Source organism: Cryptotermes secundus, unplaced genomic scaffold (assembly GCF_002891405.2).
Source record: "Cryptotermes secundus unplaced genomic scaffold, Csec_1.0 scaffold699, whole genome shotgun sequence".
Taxonomy (NCBI): Eukaryota; Metazoa; Arthropoda; class Insecta; order Blattodea; family Kalotermitidae; genus Cryptotermes; species Cryptotermes secundus.
In genome coordinates this window covers 240,770-263,653 of record NW_019738883.1, presented here as the reverse complement: position 1 = coordinate 263,653, position 22,884 = coordinate 240,770, and the positions used below count along the sequence as shown (strand labels likewise).

The window sequence follows — 22,884 nt, the reverse complement described above, 5'->3', positions numbered from 1 at the left end:
CATCGGACATGTGAGAGATGAAACATCTGCCCATACATATAACCAGCTCTTTGCTTAGCTCATTTCTGCCTATCTGGACTGCTTTGTGGGCTATCAACTGGAAGTGCCATCATGTATAAGACAACATTTTGTCATAACACTTGCACGCTTTAGTAATATGTGTACAGCTGAAATTTATATCATCTGTCAAGCTGTTCTGTTTATTCAGCAACAACCACTGTAATGCTGCCTCCTCTTCATAGGCTCCCCAAGTGCCTTGCAGTCTCCAGGGTCACACATCTTTCAATGCTACAGCGTGTCTTAAGGCTGCCACTAAAGAATCTGCTCTAAAATTTAACATTGAACCAAGCCGTAGGCTGGCCATGCCATAGCTCAAGCAGTTAGTCGCTGGTTTCCCACTGCAGCGGCCCGGGTTTGATCCCGGGTCGGATCAAGTGGGATTTGTGGTGGACAAAGTGGCGCTGGGGCGGGTTTTCTCTGAGTACTTTGGTTTCCCCTGTCAATCTTCATTCCACCAAATTCTCCATCCTCATAATCAGCCAGGGCAGGCTACAATAGGCCAATCAGTGGCCTCTGTGCTGAGTGGACCCAGTTGGACTCCACCCCCACTAAGCGAAGCCTTAGGGAGAACTCATCCATGAAAACTGTCAGTCAGCAATCCTTGAGCTTACAGACACCTTTGGGATCAGTTATGGAGTTTGCCAGGAGATGTTAACAGAAAATTTGAACATGCGCTGCATTGCCATGAAATTTGTTCCCTGAATCTAGAAAAATGATCAAAAGCAGCAGGGCGTAAACATGTGTCTTGAGCTATGAGAGAAGCTTAACAAGGGCACAACTTTTACTCATATCTCTAGGATCATAATGGGTGATGAATATTGGATTTATGGTTATGATTCACAAACAATGCAACAGTTGTTACAGCAGAAGAGCTCACAATCACTAAGAGCAGAAAATGTACAGCAGGTTCAGAGTTCAACAAAGAGCATGCTCATTGTTTTTTATGTGAAGGGGATTGTTCACCATGAATTTCTTCCTCCTAACACTATGGTCAACTTTTACTGTGACATTTTGTGATGCTTGAGAGAAAATATATAATGAAAAGACCATAACTTTGGCACAACCACAACTGGCTCCACCATCATGACAACGTGCCAGCCCACATGTCCCCGAAAACCACAGAGTTTGTGACTTAACAACAACATGGTTATCGTTCCCCATCCTCCCTACTAACTAGACTTAGGCCCCTGTGATTTCACTTTTTTCCCAAAATTGAAAATGAAACTGAAGGGACAATGTTTTGAAACAATGTCTGACATCAAAAGGGAATCACAAGAGGTACTCAACAGCATTAAGGAAAATGACTTCTGCAGTGCTTTTGAAGCATAAAAAAAGGATGGGATTGCTGTATGCTTTCCCAAGGAGACTATTTTGAAGATTTCAGCCAAAATTGAGTAAATTAAGCCAGCATTTCTTTTTTGGCCTAATATGAGAACACCGCTATATGTGGCATGTAAACCTGTTGCTAGGGAATGACCACAAAATAAGCAGCTGTAAAAGAGCCAGTGCTAGACAATGGCTCTGTAAACAGTTGTCATTGGTAGGTAATGACCGCAACAGATTTGTATCACACAGCAGTGGAGTAACTGGGAAGCGGTGTTCTGTAAGCAGTTCATTCAATAGCTGCATGATGCAACAGTAGAAAAAATTGTGAGAGAGAGATGTTTTCTATTCGGTTCATGCCTAGGCTATATAATGAGTAGTAGCTGCAATTACAAGAGAGTTTTGAGATGGCAGTGAGAAGAGTAGGAGGTTGGTGTGAGATTGCTGCCAGCCTGGAAGTTACTTAGTTGGAGCAATGAGTGAGTTGTGAGACAGTTGCCAGCCAGTAGCGATGTGAACATAGAAGCTGAGGAAGCTACAGCATTGGAATTCATTACCAGGCAACAACTGGTGAAGATATAGCAGACTGAAAAGACTTCATATGTGCTGTAGTGAACTGCAGTGTGTGCGAAATAGCTTTAGCCCCATAGTTGTTTGTAGTTATGTTCTGTAAGAGTTTAGTTAATCCAATTTCCAATCCAAACCCCACCTATAGTCGCTGTGACAGTAATTTGAAGGAAGTAAAAAAAAAAGATAAAGCTATTCCTGTAACGGGCTGTGAAGACCCATAGGCTTGTGAGATGTTTAGACTCCCACATTTTCTGGACAGTTGGTTCACAGATGGTGGTGGGGTCATCAGCCTTACACTCCGGCCTGGCCACCCCTTTAACCCCAGGAAAATTCCTGACCATCGAGGCTGGGTCAAACCCAGGGCCATAGTGCTGCTGGAAGGATTAGGTGAATTGGAAAATCCAGTGGCTTCATTGGGAATCAGACCTGTGACCTCCCGACTTGTAGCATAGTGCCTCAACCCACTACACTACTGTGTGCCCCCAGTTTGAAGGAAGTAGTAGGACAATAAATGTTGATCCAAGTGTGCCGTATTTTTGTCATAATATTAAGAATGTGTGGAGCACTTCCTCCATACCCCATATATGCCTTCATCACAACTCCCATCATTGGTGTTCGACTGTTGGTGAGAGTATTTTATTATCTTATCCACATGTAGCTGGAGGACTGCTATGAATACAGCAAGATACTCAGTGGACTTGAATCCTTGTTGAACTGACTTTCAACTGAAAATGGTTTCTCAGAAGAAGAGTGGAGAACACTGATGCATATTTTTACTAGGCCCTTCCCACTTGGTATGAAGTTTGCATTATGTAATGCATGAACTGCTGTTCAGTTAGCACAGAACAACTTTACCTCTGCCTTTATTCAAATCCACTCTCGCTAGATAATTTACATATGGCTGTTCCTCGATTTATGTGATAGTTATGTTCCAAAAATAAAATCAGAGGGTGAAATTGCATAAATTGAACATAATTCTCCCTTCTCCCCTTGCATTTCTGCTTCGCTAATCCACACAATAAGCTCTCTCAATCAGCCAGCAAGTGATTGCCATTAAATCGAGTGCTAATAATTAAAATTGTTTTAAATTAGTTGACTGCATTAAAATGAAACTACATAAGCTTCCTTTGACAAATATTTGAGCCCAACCTACTCTTCATATAAATGTGATACTCTGAATTTCTAAGGTAGTGTAAGTGCATTGGCAGGTGTTTCTACTTATCCAACACGTGGTGTTTCTGCCTGAGTGGTTGTCTTATGACAGAGCCTTATCAGTTCAGTCATCCATTTTTTTTTGTGTATAGTTGGGTATATTCTGCCATATTTACCTGCTCTGTAATTTAATATTATGATTTAGGGGTGACTATAGATGGGGATTGGATTGGCATATGGCTTTATTTACGACTTGTACACATAACTTGGAACTACAAGTAATTACAGTGCTTTCTCAGATTTCCACACTTTACAAATCAGTAGTACATGCTAAGTGTTCTGAGTCTTCACTGGTCATTTTGTGGCATCTGATTTTAACACAGTATTTATAATGGTCTGACTGTAACTACAGCACACATAAAGTCTTCGTTTCACAGCCAGACTTCAAACTCTCCACTGAACTGAATCACCCTCTCTTCTCAACCTACCTTACAGAGCTGAACTGAACTGGTTGCCCCAGTTCTCTTCTTTATAACCAGTTTGCACGGACTGAATAGAAAACACCGATTCAAACAATAAATCTATTGTTGTAGAAGCGTGTTTACCAATGCATTGCTTAGAAATGGGTTGCATAACCCTGTTCTCTTATTGCATGCGTATATATTGTGGGCATTACCTAACAATGGCATCTGTTTACAGATCCAAAGCTTAACAACAAATCTATACACTGTATTAGTTTAGGGGTGTTTCTGTTCAGTATTTTATATTCTCATTGAAAGCTGGTTCCACATCTTACAAAAAACTGATGTTCAGAGTTGGTCAGTTATATGGTAAAATATCAATGACGTGTTCCTGTACCACTACCTCATGGTATGATATATGCTCCAGAAATACCGGCACTCAGATTAATCTAAATACCTCTTAATGTGTGTTTATTTTCAGGATCTCATTTGGGATGTGTGGACGATTCACCGGAGCAGAACTTCTCTCCTTTTCATTAGCTGTTTTCATTGTATGTATATGGGTTCTGACTGGCCATTGGTTACTAATGGATGGTAAGTTATGAAATACCGTATTTACGCATGTATAGGCCGCAGCACAATTTTCAGACAAATTATAGAAAAAATAATTTTCTTGGAATATTATTTCAGGAGTATTACACCCTGTATTACTAATTATGAATATAATTTTTTTAAATGAAGTGTGATTTCGAATATTTCGAATATAAGCCGCACCCCAGTTTTCCTCTTGAATTTTTGGCAAAAAATGTGCGGCCTATACATGCGTAAATACGGTAATTTTATATATAATAGGTTCCTGTTCTCAAAATAAAATATTTCAGTCTTAATATAAGATCGCATTAAGTGGAGAAACTGTTTTGGAAGAGACTGTGGACCTGTCGCCTGACAGATTACTGATGATGATGATGATGATAAACCACACTTCAGTCAATATTGGACAGCAGGTTATCCTTGGGTTCTTGTTGCAGAACTACAATAGGATTAGGGACAGACTTGAAATATACTGTAAATTCTGTTGCTGCTAATACTGGTAATATTGAGGACCAGCAGTGATAGTTTTCTCCTGCTTTCAGTCCATTTGTAGGAAGCAGTTTTATTTCAAAAGTAGAATGACAGATTGGGAAAAGAATTGAATCTTTTTTTTTACACTTAGAATTATGTGTAAAATGTTATATTCTTCATGAATAAGAAATTAACTTAAGAAAGCTAAGAGAATTACATGACATTGTAAAGTTTAAACAAATTGTCAAAAGCAGTTTTTTATGTGTAAGCAGAACTCTTACAAATGCAGTGAAAACTTATTTTTCCTTCATTATTTCAGTTCAAGAGTTCAGTTATAATTAATGGTGGAAAAGTTGTATGATTAACAGTGCGCCACTCTTGGACCTAAATGTAATTTGTTTTGTTTGTTAGCAATGGGAATGGGTCTGTGTGTGGCTTTTATTGCCTTTGTGCGCCTTCCAAGTCTCAAAGTGTCAACGTTATTGCTGACTGGACTTCTTATTTATGATGTATTCTGGGTATTCTTCTCCTCCTATATCTTCAATACCAACGTTATGGTCAAGGTAAGGTACAGTGTTACTTTCTACTGTATTGTAGTAGAACCATGAACGAAATGGAAGATGTTTTAATTTTGTGTGGTGCAATGCATGTCTCTTCCAAACTGTTTTGTAGATGGATCCTTTGGAATTCCAAAAGTACAGAAGTGCATTCCTCTGATGGTAGATTTCAATAAAATCTAAGCTGAAATTTTCAGTTAAATTTACAGATCTGAAAACCAGTTGTGCAACAAAGTAAATTCTTTATACTGGAGTTTTGGTCTGTGAGCTCACTTAAGGATTTTCATGCTTTCTACTTCAGGGTTTATCTAAAAATACATGAAGATCACAAGAGTACTGTAAGAATACTGATTAATTTCTATACCTTGTGCTCATATTTTAAGTAAATCAGCAGCGAAATCCCTAAAAACCTGTAAAACGTTTCAGACAATTTAGCATTGTAAGCTTCAGCAACACTTTTAACATTCAGTATGGTGCAGCAGTATCAACATAATCAACACAATGTAAGATTTGAGGCTTTCACGGCGGTGACTATGAAGAAAGCAGTCTTCTGGGATTTGGCACCGTGTATATGTGGTGTTAACCGACGTTTCGGAGGAACGTATCGCCCCCATCTTCAGGGTAGAAGAAAAAGTATAAGAAATCTGCAAGCGACAACACCGTGAGTCTGCTTTACCGTTTCTCACGGTGTTGTCGCTTGCAGATTTCTTATACTTTTTCTTCTACCCTGAAGATGGGGGCGATACGTTCCTCCGAAACGTCGGTTAACACCACATATACACGGTGCCAAATCCCAGAAGACTGCTTTCTTCATAATCAACACAGTTAACCCAGTCCACGTAATAATTGTGCTATTGATGTAAGTTCATAGATTGTAAACATTAAGGTAGCCTTGTCCTTGTTCTTAATTAATTAAGGACTACACCATGAAGATGTATGGGAGAGTGGCTGTATAGATCCACATTTTCTTAACCTCAGCACTAGCTGGAGGTGAGTGGTCAGCTTCACACCCTGGCCACTTTAACCCCCCCCCCGGGGAAAGAGCCCCTGGTATCCATTGGATAATAGGTTGGAGGGACCCCAGAGTCAGTTTGGACGATGTGGAGAAGAGATCCTTGACCCTTGACCCTAGCGAGACTTGAACTCCAACCCCTCTGTCATCCAGCCCATAGCTAATCGCTATACTGACTACACTATCCCAGCTCCCATAAACACTAAGTGATGATTTATTTAAATAGCTTGATGATGGCCAGATAGGTTGAAAAATTATGCAGTATGAACTTGTATACAATTTACATAATAGTATACAAATTATGTTGATGGAACCCCTTATAGCTATTGATTCGAAAACACAACATGATGCTCCAATACAATATTGCATATGTTAGGCCCCACATTTACCATAGATTTTAGTTTTAATGCTGTACTCATGAAAGTTTTTTTCCCTTTCTTTGCATTGTTCTCATTCAGGTGGCAACTCGGCCAGCAGAGAACCCTGTGGGCTTAGTGGCTAGAAAGCTTCACCTGGGTGGTGTTGTAAAGGAGGCCCCTAAACTTTCATTGCCAGGCAAACTTGTGTTTCCTAGTATCCACAACTCAGGACACTTTTCAATGCTGGGTCTGGGTGATATAGTCATGCCTGGGTTGCTACTTTGTTTTGTCCTCCGTTACGATGCCTACAAAAAATCGCAGCTACTGCATCTTGGAGAAACTGGCGTTCCTCCACCAAAGCATTTCAACAAGCTCAGGTATACTGGATTGAAGAATATTGATTAATCTCCCCAAGCATGAAAATACATAGGTGTGAAACATTTTTAATATATCTTCCCTAACAATGATTAGTAACAATTTGTAGCCCTTCATTCTTCATATACAGGGTGTCCCAGGAGTTTGGTGCCATACTTCAGGAGCGTACTGAGGGTTCTCTATAGAATAACTTTGAAATAGGAACCCATGTCCACAAACAAAGTAGCGCTAGGGTGGCATTTAAAATCATTTCGTTTAAACTTGGCGTCTCAATGTCGAACATAGAGGAACAGCCATCCACCAGCGCTCGTGCCATTGCCAAGATTGTGGGGACATCAGAATCAAGTGTTTGGAGGATCCAGCACAACCAACAACTTTATCCGTATCATCCAATGTGAGTACACAACATAGGTCCAGCTGACTTCGCACCACTAGTTCAATTTTTCAGTGGATACTGAACCAGTGTTTACATCAGCCCAACTTCCTGAATCACATGTTATTCACAGGAGAAGGGCAGTTTACAAGGGATGGCTGGTTCAACTGTCGAAACAGCCATATTTGGGCTAACGAAAATCCCAACGTTACTGTAGTTGTTTACCACCAGACGCAATTTTCTGTCAGTGTCTGGGCGGACATCATTGGCGATCACTTGACTGGACCTTTCTTCCTACCACCACGACTCAATGGCCCCTTTTACAAGGTGTTCCTGGAACATATCCTTCCAACTTTGCTAGAAGACGTGCCACTGATTGTGTGGCGGCAAATGTGGATACAGCATGATGGAGTGTTGGCACACTTCAGCATTGTATGACGAGACTACCTGGGTGCTGCTTTTCATGGTCGTTGGATAGTAAGAGGAGGCCCAGTGCCTTGGCCACCCCGATCCCCAGACTTGACACCTCTGGACTATTTTGTCTGGGGCCATGTGAAAAGCCTAATCTACGACACGCCTGTGGATAATGAATTCGAGCTGCTGGCTACAATACTTGTTGCATGTGACATGATCCCTGAGACACCTGGAATATTTGAAAGGGTGCGCCAAAGTTTCTTTCATCAATGTAACGCATGCATTAAAAATGGAGGGCGCCAGTTCCAACATCTATTCTCGCATGTGAGTCTTAAGAGTTCAGAGGGGGTACTATGCCTGTGCATGCTCTTCAACATTGAGGCACCAAGTTTAAACAAAATGATATTAAATGCCACTCTAGCACTGCTATTTTATGTTTGCGGACATGGGTTCCTATTTCAAAGTTGTTCAATAGGAAACCCTCTGTATGCTCCTGAAGTGTGGCACCAAACACCTGGGACATTCTGTATGTGGTCATGAATTGTGCATTTCATCTTCACTGATATGTGGCTCGTGTATGCTGGTATGGATGTACAGTAGAAGATATGTCCTGCCTTCTCCCTTACCTACTGGAACTAACCACTAATTCCATAGCCTTTCCTTTGTGATTGCCAGCTAAAATCTGTTCCTTTTCAAACTAATTGTAGGTAAGGCCTACCAGCAGTGTATATAGTATATGTGCAGTGCTGTCAGATTCATTGAGAGCCTGTCTGTATCAATACTTCACACCATCATATTGGAAGATGTAAAATTTTTTAGGAAAATATTGAAAAATGCTCATACACTTTTAAATGCCTAGGATACCGTATTTACGCATGTATAGGCCGCACATTTTTTGCCAAAAATTCAAGAGGAAAACTGGGGTGCGGCTTATATTCGAAATCACACTTCATTTAAAAAAAATTATATTCATAATTAGTAATACAGGGTGTTCTACGATCGAGGAAACCAGGGCAGCAGCGTAGAGCGGATGGAATGTTTCTCCGCGACTACCGTGCCCCTCCCCGCTAGCGAGAGTGCAGTCGTGTCGCTGATACCCTTACATCAGTTTCTGTACATGCACACATTTATAAGAATACTGTAAAAAGATAACACAAACTTACCGTGCTTTATAACAGGTGCTGAAAGTGACCCCCTTCTGCTTGCAAACATGCTTCGCATCGCATGAATAAATTATGCGACACTTTCTGAAGTTGGTCCACGGTAATTGAACCATATTACTGTTCATCACTTGACTCGTTACTGTCGATGTCGCTCTCGCTCGAAGTTTCGCTGTCAGGTGATGTCAGCCATACAGCGTCATCTTCAGTCCCGTCCATTGCGTTGGAAATGGATGTGACTTTAAAACTTTTGGAAACCATTTCTTCTGGTATGGTGTTCCATGCAGCCACAATCCACTCACACATTTGACTTAATGAAGGTTTCTTCAATCGTCCAGTTGGCATCATCTCTGTGGAACCACATCTCCAGTCCCGGTAAAAGCGCCGCAAATGAGACTTGAAAGGACGGTTTATTGACATGTCAAGTGGTTGTAACATGCCAGTCATCCCCCCTGGTATCACAACCATATCACTTTTCTCCTGCCTCATCTTCACTTTCACATTTTCAGTTAAATGGCTTCGAAAACTGTCAACCACTAACATTGACCGCTGACGTAAAAGTGTGCCTGGGCGCCGAAACCACACCGATTTCAACCAATCCAGATAGAGCTCTTCTGTCATCCATACTTTTTCTTGAACTCACCAAAATTCCCGGTGGAAGCTTTTCTTTCAGCAGTGTTTTGCGTTTGAAGATTACAAATGGTGGTAGTTTGTTTCCATCAACAGTGATACCAAGCATTACGGTACACCACTGCTTTTCTGCTCCTGCAGTCTGCACATGCACTGTTTTTTCACCTGCTTTGTTCACTGTACTTTCACCCGGTATTTCAAAGAACACAGGAGTTTCATCAACATTTCCAATAGCTCCCATGGTGTAGTTGTGCGTCTTTCTTAATTTCAGGACATATTTTTGAAATGCAAGCAGTTTCTCCTGGTATGTGTCGGGAAAATTGTGCTGTGGCCTATACACGCACGCAGCCTATACATGCGTAAATACCGTATTTTATGAAGGAGACAAAGTTCCGAATTCATAAAAGCAGTGAACTGTATCATAATCTAAATTTTTAAACCACTATGTTGCTTTAGAAGTAAATTAACATTTTTAAATCTCTTTCTTTGCCACCATATAACTTCAGGAGGTAATGACAGAATTACATGTCTGTACAGGGAGACTGTGAGTTGAGACATGCATGGCTTTTCTATTATACCTTAATACAGTGCTGACCACATTGATTCCTGCTCGGTCAGCTGTGGTCATACTAAAAGTGCAACATCATTGTATAGCAAAGTTTATAGGCCCATGTTACAGGTGATGCTGAAAATTGTCCCCAAATTCTAGCTCATACACTGTAGCTGTTACCTAAATATATGGGACACTTCAAGCCATATATGAGTCCTTCCATATGGGTTTGATAGACTATCTTTTACAAATAGCCACATGAAGAAATCCTGCTGAGGAATGTCAGGAGAATTATGTCCTACACCATTACTTATAAACCTTTCTCCAAACATTCCATTCAGGATTGCCATGAAAAGTTTCAGCAGCATGTGCTGGAAATGCTATCAGAATTAATTTTTTTTTTGTATGAAACACATGGTCGGTAATTCATCCTCCTTACACTCAGAGTGCACCAAAAACCATATTTTTACATCATGGAGCAGAATTTATGTGTAAAATTAAGATTTTCTGCACTTCACTCTTATATGTTTTCATTGAAATAATACCAAGTCATTTGAATCACACTTGCCATCTTGAACTGATTGACCAGTTACAGAAATGAAGTCTGGTTACTGGATCATGTGACAGCAAAGAAAGCACAGCTGTCGATGTGTAAGCCATAGTTTTGTACTGGTTCTCACTGACCATTTTGTTATTCCTATCTATGCAGTTTCTTTAGGGAACTATAAGCAGTTTTCTTTTGAATTTTCTTCTTATCTTCCTAAGAAAGTTACACTTCACATCACAGTGCTCCAGTGTAAATTTACCTGCATCCTACACAAAGGAAACCTAGCACAAACGCACAATTAAGTGTCATGAAAAATTATCAACTTATGTTGTCACCTTTGCTGACTCAGAGTAGATGGAAAACAGTGCAGTGGTTGCACTGTGGAAAAGCCCCGTTATAGTGCAGCCTGCAAATTATCCCCCTATATAACACTAGAAGAAACTGAGGGCATCCCAAATAAAATTGTAAAATGTCATTCCTGAAGAAAGGATTAATTGAGGAAGCTTCCATGTTGTAATACATGTAAATTATCTAGGAATGAGGATGATAATGAAGATGAAACAAATAAGTACTCTTTGTCTTTATGTGATGTATTCACTTTACACTGCAATATTATGTTTTCCCTTTAGACAGTTTTCAAACCATCATGTTTAATGTTAAGGAACTTGAATGCTGTTTATTAAATGTGTGATGGATTGTCACTCACATAGTATAGCTTATCCTTCAGTTGTCTGTTGTAGTGTTTTACTGTTACAGCATTATAAGTATTAATAGCTTTTAACATGGAACATTTGTACAAACTCTCAATCATCCACAGCTACTTCCACTGCTCTCTAATTGGATACTTCTTAGGCCTGCTGACAGCAACTGTCTCGTCAGAGGTGTTCAAAGCAGCGCAGCCAGCATTATTATACTTGGTACCCTTCACGTTGCTGCCCCTTCTCACTATGGCCTACTTGAAGGTGAGCATATAATGAAATGGAGCAACTTACTGTATACAGCCATACTACTACTTAGGAAAATGGCAGCAAAACAAAACAGAAATCTGTTTAAAGCTAAAAAGTAAAATTGTCCATATGCAATAAGGACATATTGTCATTGTCATAACGTGGATGGACAGCATTTCTAGGCAACAACCTGTAAACAACCTTCAGTCAGGTAAGTGCACTCAGCGTGGATGGCCAGAGCATTGCAAGGTAACTGACCATTAAACACCTCATGACCAAATACGTGCAAGGCAACAGTAAACGTGCGGCATTTTCTATGCAGTTGGCGCCACAGCTGCTGCTATGCAATGTTGTAGTAAACACTTCTCTGCAACAATATAGGCTGTTTTCTGTGTGATCAGTGTGAAGTCTGTATAAAAACAGAGACAGAACAGATTTCAGTACTTGAGAGTATTTGACCGTATTTAATTGTTTAAGTGACAGAGAGTTCTCAGTAGGAGACATTCACGGGAAGTTTGTAGAAAACCTGTGAAAGCTTGAAGTGTGATTTGAAGGTTGTTTTTGTGTGTAATACTGGGAGTGTGTGATCCAGTGAGACTTGTATAGCTCCCATGTTATAAATACATGAAAACCCGTGCAGATAGACAGAAGATTAGCGTGTAATGCTTGTAAATTGTGTAAACCCACAATAGTGTAATAATTAGGTGTAGTTATGACTAGTGAAGATCTAATAAACCGAGTTACCAATCTGAATCCCATCTGTAGTCACTAATACATGTAACACTATTATTATTATTGTTGTTGTTGTCATCATTACCACCATCATCATAATTTATTTATTTAAACTGCAAATGGATTCTTCCCAGAGGCAGTGGTACTACAATAAGATGCAACACACAAACAACACACACCACTCTCCAAACAGCACACAAAACTACACACAATGAATATACTGCAAATACAATTACAACTACAACAAATACAATTAAATAAATTAATATTAACAAAATAAATAAGTATACTAGACACTAGATAGTGTCTAGAGATAATGTGGGACCCTCAACGTCTCACAACCCTATGGGCCTTCACGGCCTGGTACAGGGATAGCTTTACTTACTTTTACTTTATACACTAAACAGTGATAGTATTTAAATATATAATGTCATGATCTGATGCACCCACATTTCACCATGACCTCCCTTCATTCCACTTCACTACACTTCCCTTCACTGCATTTTTTATGATTGCCCCTACACCTTCACTTCACCTCATTTATCACTTTCCAAACCCTTTTCCTAAAATTGCTTCATTTACAGGAGAGTCCCTAAAACATCTGCAGGTAGTTGTTTCCATAGCTTGATGATGCTATTTACAAAGGAATATTTTCTAATATGTCTTATTGCTTTCTACTCCTAATTTACTTATCATGAATGACCCTGCTCTTTGTAATCTATCACCTATAGCCTTCCAAACCTGTTCTCCCATGTACGCTTGGAAGAGAGTGCATTTATCTGTCCCTTCCTATAAATACCCAGCAACCCACCCCATATTCAAGAATCAGATGCAGTAGTGATGTATAGGCTAAATTTTTAGTGTTACTATTTCCCTTTTTAAGAATATGCATTGTAAAATGAAGAGCCTTCCAGGCTTTTTTTCAGCCCAACTTGAATCACTGTGTAAAATTATTCCCAAGTATTTACAACTGCTTACTTCCAGAATTACTATGTCCCGTAACGAATAATTTAGTGGTTCCTTCACCCGGACTCTTGTGAAACAAACTGTCTTGCTTTTATTTTTTTATTATTTTTTAAATATTGGTGAATATAAGTAAGCTCCACATATTCTTAACCTTGGCACTATATTGATGTCAGCCTGCAGAAGAAACCCAATTATCCACAGGCTTGAAAATTGGTTGGACTTCAGTCCCAATTTGGATGGGGCGGCAAAGAGAACACTCCTGTCTCTGTTGACAGTTGAACCCTGATCATCCAGACTAGTCAGTCACCTTATTAATGGTACTACAATGGGCAGTCAAAAAGTTCCCAGAATTCTCCGGCATACAGAGAATGAGAGATAAGATAGTGCATGCATTGTTTTGGTGGGGAGCTCAGCATGTCTGCTTGCAGGTGTAACAGTTCTAGACAGGTTTCAGTGTGCAGTGTCGTTACTATTTTGAGTTAGACGTGATTGTTGGTCATTTGGCACAATGTTTGAATTCAGAAAATGTGCAAACATCAAATTCATGTGCAAATTGGGAAAATTTAATCCAGAGATGCTATTGGCCCTGCAAGTTTACAGTGAATCTGCACTAAAGAAATCTGCAGTTTACAAATGGTTCCCCCCATTTAAGAATGGACAGGAAATGTTGGAGGATGATCAGCACAGAGGGAGGCCTTCAACATCCAGAACTGAAGAAATGATTGAAAAAGTGCAACAACTGATTCAATCTGATCAATGAACAACTATCACAGAGTTGGAGCAAGAAGTTGGTACCTCTCACAGATCCATTCATGTGATTCTGTCTGAGGATTTGAAGATGAGACGTGTCAGTGCAAAGTTCATTCCAAGGCAGCTGACCATGAATCGGAAGGAATGTCACATGATGGTAGCTGGATATCTGTTTGAGAAAAGTACACAGAACCCGATGTTTCTCAAAAAGATCATCACTGGTGTTTGCCTATGACCCGGAGATGAAGATGCAGTCATCAGAGTGGCACACGGCGTCATCTCCCCAACCACAGAAATCACACCTCGTCATATCCAAGGGAAAAGTGATGCTCAATGCATTCTTTGACATTGACTGTTCAGGGCACCATGAGTTCATACCATCTGGATAGGGTGTTACAAATCATTTCTACATGCAAGTTTTGCAGAGGTTACACAATGCAGTATGGAGGAAGCGGCGCAGCAAGTGGCAGGGACAGTGGTTTCTGCATCACAATAACACGCTGAGTCACACATCGCTTGTTGTGCAACAATTCCTCGCCAAGAAAAACATTCCTGTCATCACCCAACCACTGTACTCTCCAGATCTCGCTCCAAGTGACCTTTGGCTGTTCCCTGCACTGGAAATGGGCCTCAAGGGGACCCATTTCACAACCATGGAGGACATCAAATCAAATGTGATGGCTGAACTCCAGAAGATTCTAAAAGAAGCCTTCCATCGGTGCTTCCAGCAATGGCAGGATCAATGGAGCAAATGTGTGTATGTGCAAGGGTCCTACTTTGAAGGTGATTAGGGAGTGTTGCCATATGTCCTATCATTACAGTGAAATAGCACCATTCCGAGAACTTTTTGACTGCCCTTCATATTCCTACTCCTACAAAGTTTGTTTACACAGTTTTCCACTGTACTTTTGTTTTGACATGGAGTATATAATGTGAAAGAACAGCCCATTGAAATTAATGGGAAATTGATGACACAGGGATCATATTTGTTACAGGCCTATGTAATATCAGAGAAAGTCATTTCTTACTCTAAAAATACATATACAGCTAAGAACTGAATCACATAGGTGATGAAGTGAAACTTCATGGTTTGTTGTAATAAGTGATACTTTAACTTATCCATATTTTGGTAAAAATCACTGTTAATTCAACTACTCAAGAATTTCCCAACATTTTGTGGAATTTGAAGTTTCATTACCATGTTCACAAGAGCTCTCCACAGGTCCCTATCCTCAGCCAGTTGAAGCCAATCCATACCAGCTTATAAAGATAGCCTCACAAATTAAGGATATGTTTGGATTCAGTACATTGTATTAATAAAGTAATAATTGCTTTAAAGCTGTATCATGCCCAAAAGTAATTATGTCAACCATATCAGCCATGAAGTTCTAACAGTATTGACAGATTAGAACTTACCAAATTTCACATTCTGCAGACTCAGAATTAAGAAAGATTTCCCATCTGATTTTGAGTCATATATTTGTGTTTACTTCCTAGCACTAATCACATTGTATGCACACTGTAGTAAATCTTGTTGCTGAACTTTTTTTGAAATTAACAGATACTCGTATACATGAATAGGGATTACTGAAGTCTCGGCTGCAGTTTTCCCTAACAGAAAGCAAAATTTCACGCACACTCTTTGTTCCTTCTGGTCGGCCATCTCACTAATCGCCAAAGGGTTGAAACAGGAACGCACACAACAGAGCACCACAGACAAACCACTTAACTCAGACTGACGCCAGCTCACTAACAGTCGCGGGAGACCCCCAGCTAACACCACCTAGCAGCACAACTCGTAACTACAAAGTATGCGCGCGCAACGGGTCGGTTCCAGTTATTTTTGGGTCCCCCTTCGTATGTGTTGCCATTCTAGCCTTTGTGCAGCGATGGACATACTGTAACACATCACAATACTATCATCATATGTACACATTGAGCATCTACTTGGGTTAGAGCTCTCTCTTGCACAGTTTTACTGGACTGGTCTGGCTGAACATTTGGCCTCATTTGAAAAGAACATATCTTCCACATCTTTATAATGTAATTCACATTTCATGATATTTCATATCCATATTGAAATATAATCAGTACAAAAAATATGTTGAAACAAAAGACTGTTAACATATCCTTTACCTACATGGGTAACTTCTGTGCAGATCAGTAAAACAGGTTTGTACATGTCAACACTCCCACAGTATTGAAATTTACCGGCTTTCATAAGTATTATGACAAAACTTTCATTCTTCTCCATATCAGAGTTTCAACTTTCAAATGAGTAGTCATGCATCACTGTAAATGCCTCCATTCACATACAATTTCTGCTGGTGGAAATTGTTACAGAATTCTGTGTATAGTAATACTATAGTTAAGCTTCTTTCCTTTTCTATCCCATACTGAATTTCTAAGACAGTTACCCATAGCTTTACATAAAACAGTTACACAGCCAACTTTGTTAAGATCCTTAATATATATGAAACTGAACAGTGTTTATCAACCTTGTTACATAATACTCAGGCTGTGTCTTTTAAATCCTTCACATACCTTTCATTATTACATGATCCATATGCTTTCATTTTTAGAATACCTCCAGTAATTCTTCAGGACACATTGCATTCATATGTTATGTGATGTGTTGAACATTTAGTTCTATATGTGATTTCAGGGTGACTTAAGAAGAATGTGGAGCGAACCGTTTATTATCCATCCTCCACCAAAACATTTGGAAGTCTGACATGTCTTCAGTTCTTATTCTCTGCCGTTCATCCCTTGCTGATGAAGATGCTGCTGCATAGGTTATGTCAGTCGTGTTTTAAGTGATCAGAATGAATGAGCAGACAAACTGTGTCCTGTGTATTTGTTTTTTGTTATTGAAAATGTGTTCAGTGATGAACAAGCTGAAGATATACATTCCCATTTCAGCTTGTTAGAACTGCATTTGTCTGTTATTACACTGACATAGTAAGGCAACTCGTCAGAAATCCTTCACATTCAGTCACAGCATTCATTCATTCATTCATTCAAACAATCATCATAATTATACAATAAATCCAGGAACACAGGAGTCCAGTTTGAAGAAAGTGTCAATTCAGTCCAATATGATCATGCTGATGTCACTGACAGAACAGAAAAGAGATCAAATATTTTACTTTCTCATCCGCAAAGAACACAAATATAGGATGCCTAGTTCAATATATGGATTAAGTGGGTGAGAAATCTCTACTGGCATAATACTCATTGCCATATTACATTGTCTGATCTTTGGTGATATGCACATATATATTTATGTGTCAATGAAAGTAGTCTATATAGAGTACACATAACTGAAATTTACTTCATTTTACAACATGTCATGCATGTCTTTGTGAGATTAATTTTAGATTATTTTTTATTTGTAAATATTACTATACTAAATGTATTTTTTACAAAATTTCATTATATTTATTAGAGTTGTAAAAATGAGATAAACTCCACTCCTTAATTATCTCCAGCGGATGAAAAGAAGCCTTAAAATGGGCAAAACCAGAAAGACATATGGGAGCTGTAGTCCCTTTACACACACAGACCTGGTTTAACACCAGTGAATCATTTCACTGAATGTTTCAATTGTAAAATGTTGAAAATTTTGGCATGTATCTACATGAAATGTGATTTCAGTTTATTGTAAATTTTGCGATAAGTGACTCATTCAGTGTGGTTCAATTCTACAACTCTAGTCATGCCTGTTTCTTAACAGCATTCCTACAAGAAAAAGAAAAGACAGACAAAAAGGAAATGTCTCGTGTGCTCTTTAAAGAGAGTGACTAGCATCCAAATGTATGCAGATTAATTCATAATCTATAAAGGTGTATTGGCTGATGATTCGTATAAGGAGTTGTATGTTCTAGTTAGAGGAGATAACACAAGGGGTTCAGATTATTGGGCAGTGCAGCAGTGAACTATATAGGTCATGTAAGATTTGAGGCTTTATAGGTCATGTTATGAGGTGAGAATTAGTATGTTGGGTCAGACAAAACAGGGACAGTGACAGAGTACAGAGATAATCTTGGCTTATTAAATATGAAAGTTCTCTGCCATTGCCAGCTTAATCAGTAAAGTAAGCATATGCAGGTTAGATGACAACATAGATCAGATGCTTGCAGCAGTGACTTCCGATGAGATATTCATTAGCAGCACATTGGACCTTCTTGTAGCTAAGGACAGAAGAAATACGGGTTAGAGAAAACACCAGCCATCAGCCTTGGCATTAGATGGAGGTCAGAGATCTTCATTCTCAGTTGCCTTTATGTGGAATAGGAGTCTGAATGTTTTTGCAAAGGAAAAGAAAAATCATTGTCCATGTGGAAAATCAAAACCATTCTCAGTCACTTTCCTGACACCTACCATAGATCCATCTATGTAATGAATAATAGTAACTTGAGTGTGCCCGAAGGTCCATCATGGTCTTCCACCACTCCACCCCATGTGTGCGCATGTATTTTCCAGCTCTGTATGAGTCGTGTTAGCTGGTTCTCATTAACTGTTGCTGAGAATGAAGGCATTCTCAGTAGCAGTATAGACTTTTGTGTTTTATAAGCAAATGAATTTTATATTTTCATATGGCGATTGCAGAATTTAAAGTTCAGAGATCAAGGCTTTTATAATTACCTTATAAGCATTACTTCCATGACAGTTACTTTAATTTTTAGTAAACACTGAAAATTGCATTGTCTGTTTTTACTTCCAATTGGACAGTTGGCCAATGACAGTGGCCGCACAGTCTAAGGCATGTAATGTCTTCGCTCGTTCAAACACTGGGGTCGTGGATTTGAATCCCACTCAAGGCATGGATGTTTAGCATTTATTCTGTTTGTATGTAGGTAGTGAACTTGCGACAGGCTGATCCCTCATCTGAGGAGTCCTGCTGACCATCTAAGATTAAGAAACTGAACTGAAATGAAGCTTTTCACAGATGCCTTAAGCTCCAAGTGGGAGCATCAGGAACAGAGATAGAAGATAGATAGATTGGACAGAGGCACAACTTCCCTACTACTCAGTATTTATCCCAAGAAGGAACTTGGATAAGATGGGAGCCAGAAGTATTGCAAATAGGGAAAAGGAGGAATGTACTTTCTGGGATTAAATTCACATATATTGCACAGTTTAAGCACTATTTACATGTGATGCAAAGTAACTTAAACATTAATTCATAAGAGCATGAAGAAGGTGATGCAAAATGTGTTGGGCAGATATGAGGTTTACATTGATATTCAGCTTCAATGTTTAAAACTATACTCCCCAACATTAAGTTCATTGTTTTGCTCTTATTAATGTTCAGCACTACATTTCATTCACTTTTGTTTCAGATAAGAGAGATGATAAATGTTTACTATGTTATAAGGTGCACATTTTTTTTTTTTACTAATTTAAATGTTATGTAATTCGTTGTAATATGAACTATGTGTTGACCAGCCACTGGCTGTAGATGTTGTGACAACTATTTCTCATTAAATTTTTTGTTTTCCTCCCTGCTTTGGCCAAACTGTGATACCCATCATGTGAGTGTGCATTGGGTTTGTATAACCTGACAGTGATATCAGCAGAGCAAACATGGTTTATCATTGTCCTCAATTGCATATGTACATTTCATTCATTGACATGTAAACATGGTTTGCGTATTAGGACATTTGAATACTGTGATGTTAGCAGATGAATTTTCAGATTCATCAGTGAATGAAAGGAAGAAATCTGCTTCAACTAACCTATGTGTGGGGCGTAGGTATAAAAGAACAAGTTTCAAAGTGTGTATTTGTGATGTAAAATGATTTGAAGTGGAAGTTGATTATATCATTATTTATTACTTACAGATGGATATACTTTCACTAGAATGTTTTTTAATGTTCTCTACATTAGTTTACCAGTTGTGTGAGTTTTTCTATCCCTAGTCACACAGATTGTAATTTGGAAGTTTAAGTTTTTATATGGCTCGTATATATTAAAAGCAACATTGCTTTCAGTTGAATCTTTTAGTAAATGTCTTTTATAAACTTGTAGTTAGCAGTTTGTGGTTCCAGAATTTATGTTAAGTTTCCACATTTTTTGGGAACTTTATGGTTAACTCATATCTCACAACTGATGGGATTGTGCGCATAATAGGAGAGGAAGTGCAATTCTTTGCTACATGTATTCTGTTTCAACAGTAAGTGAAATTAATTGGCCATTGCTCTTTTATAGGTCCTGATATATTGGCACCAGGCCACAATTTTCTGATAAATGAAAATGTAGTCTTAGGCACAATAGACCACTGTAGGTCGCGGTGCAAGGGCCAAGAAGGCTGCCACATTATACATTCATTCGTCTTTTATTCCATCCTTATATTGTTATCCACAAGTACCTCTACAGGTATAGAAGCCTTCACCTGGGGTTAACCCAGGTTCTTCAGCGATAATGCATCTTACAGACACAGCAGAAACTCCCTGGCTTAAATGCTTAAATGATCAGTTTTCTGCCCTATTGGCTTGCTTCATTGGTTGAAAGGGATATCTGTTTGTCTGATGTGGAACTGTTCAGGTTTCTTGCTCCCATTACACCTCAGTTCATTCTTACTTTGAATTGTGTTTGTCTGAGTATCTTTAGACGTATGAAATATTCACAAAAATTGACCCTGAATCACCCTAATTTCATAAGCAGGGTCTTTCCAAATACTTTTATACAAAGATATTGTTATAAGAGGTTCCCTAAACTTATGCTGATAATTTAAGTAAATATTTATTAAATATTATAAGATATAACAGAAACAGAATATGACCTACAGTTAACTTACACACACACACACACACACACCCCCACTGTATTATTCTGGTATGAATTCTGTTAGTAGCCAGGCATATATTTAACCTGCAAGTCAGTTGTTACCTTGTAGGCTACAGTGTATATTGGGTAAGAGTAACTTTGTCTCTTTGTAACCTCAAGATGTCTAAGCAGGAAGCCATCCAACTTAGAAACTAACTACTTTACATGCAACTTGTAGCCTTCTCTATTCTCCTTTGTTTGTGTCTGTAAAAGCACAAGATTACTTGATTTACTATTATGAGGGGGGTGCAGAAAATTGTTATATTGCTGAGTGACAAAATGTTGTTAGGGTTAAGATCTTGTCTGTTTTGCAATGCTGTCACATTGCTAGTAACTAACCAGTCCTTAATTGTGCAACCATACACTTTGAATGTGAATTATTAATGTTGTGGAATTTGTCGATACTCCAATAGACAACCACTTCGGAAAGTTCGTGGGCCCTGAAAAGGGCCGTTTGTTCCACCGCGGTAGATAGTTTCATGGCCGTTCGGCTGGTCTATCTGGCCGGTGATGTAGGGCTGCATGCGCCGGTAGAAATAAATGTTGGCTACAGTGTGTTGGCTAATGTTGCAGCAGCTGAGTTAGTTGTCTGGTCGCAGTGCGGCAGTTGCCAGAAGTTGCCTGGCCACAGAGCGTGGTTGCTGGAAGATGTCTGGTCGCGGAGTGCAGTCACTGGAGTGGCAGCAGCTGCGCAAGTTGCCCGGTGTGTTGGGCATGACCACCGGAGAGCCGAGGCAGCCGTCCCTGACACAGTGAAAAGCCAATGACTCTGAAGACCGATCGCTCTGGACTAAGAGTGATGACTGACTGGCTGATGTGGTCACTGATGATTGCGAGCTTTGGGCTCCGCCTTTTATACCATGCTTGATGGAGGAGCGAAACTTGCGGTTGCGATTGTGAGTGCTGATTGGCTAGCGCATGTAATGATTATGAGTGAGCTGGGCATCGAGTGCTGTATAAATATGAGTGGTGGCAGCAATGTGATTGGTTAGGGCGCGTGATGGTGAAAAGCGAGCTGGACAGCGGGTGCTATATAAATATGAGAGCTGACAGCAGTGTGCAGCAATGTGCTGTTGACTCAGGAGTGAGTGTTGTCCATTGATCGGTGAAACAGCATGATAGTATGTGGGATGTTCTGTTCAAGTAACATTATTGCACATGAGATAACATGAAATTTAAGTTTGACTGCATTATTCATATTGCCCCACATTTGCAGGTACTGATTTTAGTTTATTCAGCTCCTCCACTGCCAACCTTCCTAAATCAGTGATATGCTTATTGGAAGCAGATACATGAACCAAATGGCAAAGATGTACATTTAAATTCGCAACCACTGCTTCAGACAGTTTTTAAGCTTTTTTGCTTCAAATATATTCAGGAAATGCTGTCATTTGATGATGTGTGTGAATCTCCACCACCACGTTACAGTGAAGTAGCCATGCTGAGATTTTCTCTTCCTTCAAACTATATACCTTTATAGCAATAACGAGAATATATAAGAAGTATTTATTGCGTTTGACTGATTTTCAAAATGACTCAAAAGTTTGTTGAAGTTACATTTCTGTAAATCAATTTGTGATGATTATGCATTACAATCTTTTATTCATATTTTAGACATTCTTCATTATCAGTTTTTTCAGGCCACAACAGGACTGGTTTGAAAACCGTAGAGATAGTGGAAATTTTCAAAACAACAGAAAGTTTCTATTTTGAACTTTGAAATCTATGATTTTTGACGTGTTCCTGATGAAAAGTCACAAAAAGATCTGCCTATTAGCTTCACTATGACAATCCTTATATTTCAAAGAGAAATTATAGACAAACATACATTTATGTTTGATACACCTATCCATGTAGCTTATGATTTTTTTTAGATTATTAAACAGAAGACAGTGAAAGCCCCAAATAAATATAAATTTAAGTAATATATACAGGGTGTCCCAGGAGGAATGTGCCAAACTTCGGGAGGGTGTTCCTTATGTTAAAGTATGCCGATATAACCCAAAACACTTATGTCCAAAGTTGAACGGTTACGGAGATAATGGCCAGAGAA

The 22,884-nt window shown here is 39.1% G+C and overlaps 1 protein-coding gene across 2 annotated transcripts in view; it reads left to right on the top strand.

The window, feature by feature from the left end:
* The window catches only part of LOC111871241 (signal peptide peptidase-like 3), a 44,789-nt gene extending 24,788 nt beyond the window's left edge, over window positions 1-20,001 (top strand). For both annotated transcript variants that reach the window (XM_023864204.2, XM_023864203.2), the window contains 5 exons: window positions 4,048-4,160; window positions 5,040-5,191; window positions 6,656-6,933; window positions 11,423-11,567; window positions 16,666-20,001. In XM_023864204.2, coding sequence (XP_023719972.1) covers window positions 4,048-4,160; window positions 5,040-5,191; window positions 6,656-6,933; window positions 11,423-11,567; window positions 16,666-16,734 — 757 coding nt within the window. In that variant the 3' untranslated portion in view covers window positions 16,735-20,001. The remainder of the gene's footprint in view (window positions 1-4,047; window positions 4,161-5,039; window positions 5,192-6,655; window positions 6,934-11,422; window positions 11,568-16,665) is intronic.
* Window positions 20,002-22,884: the final 2,883 nt, after the last annotated feature.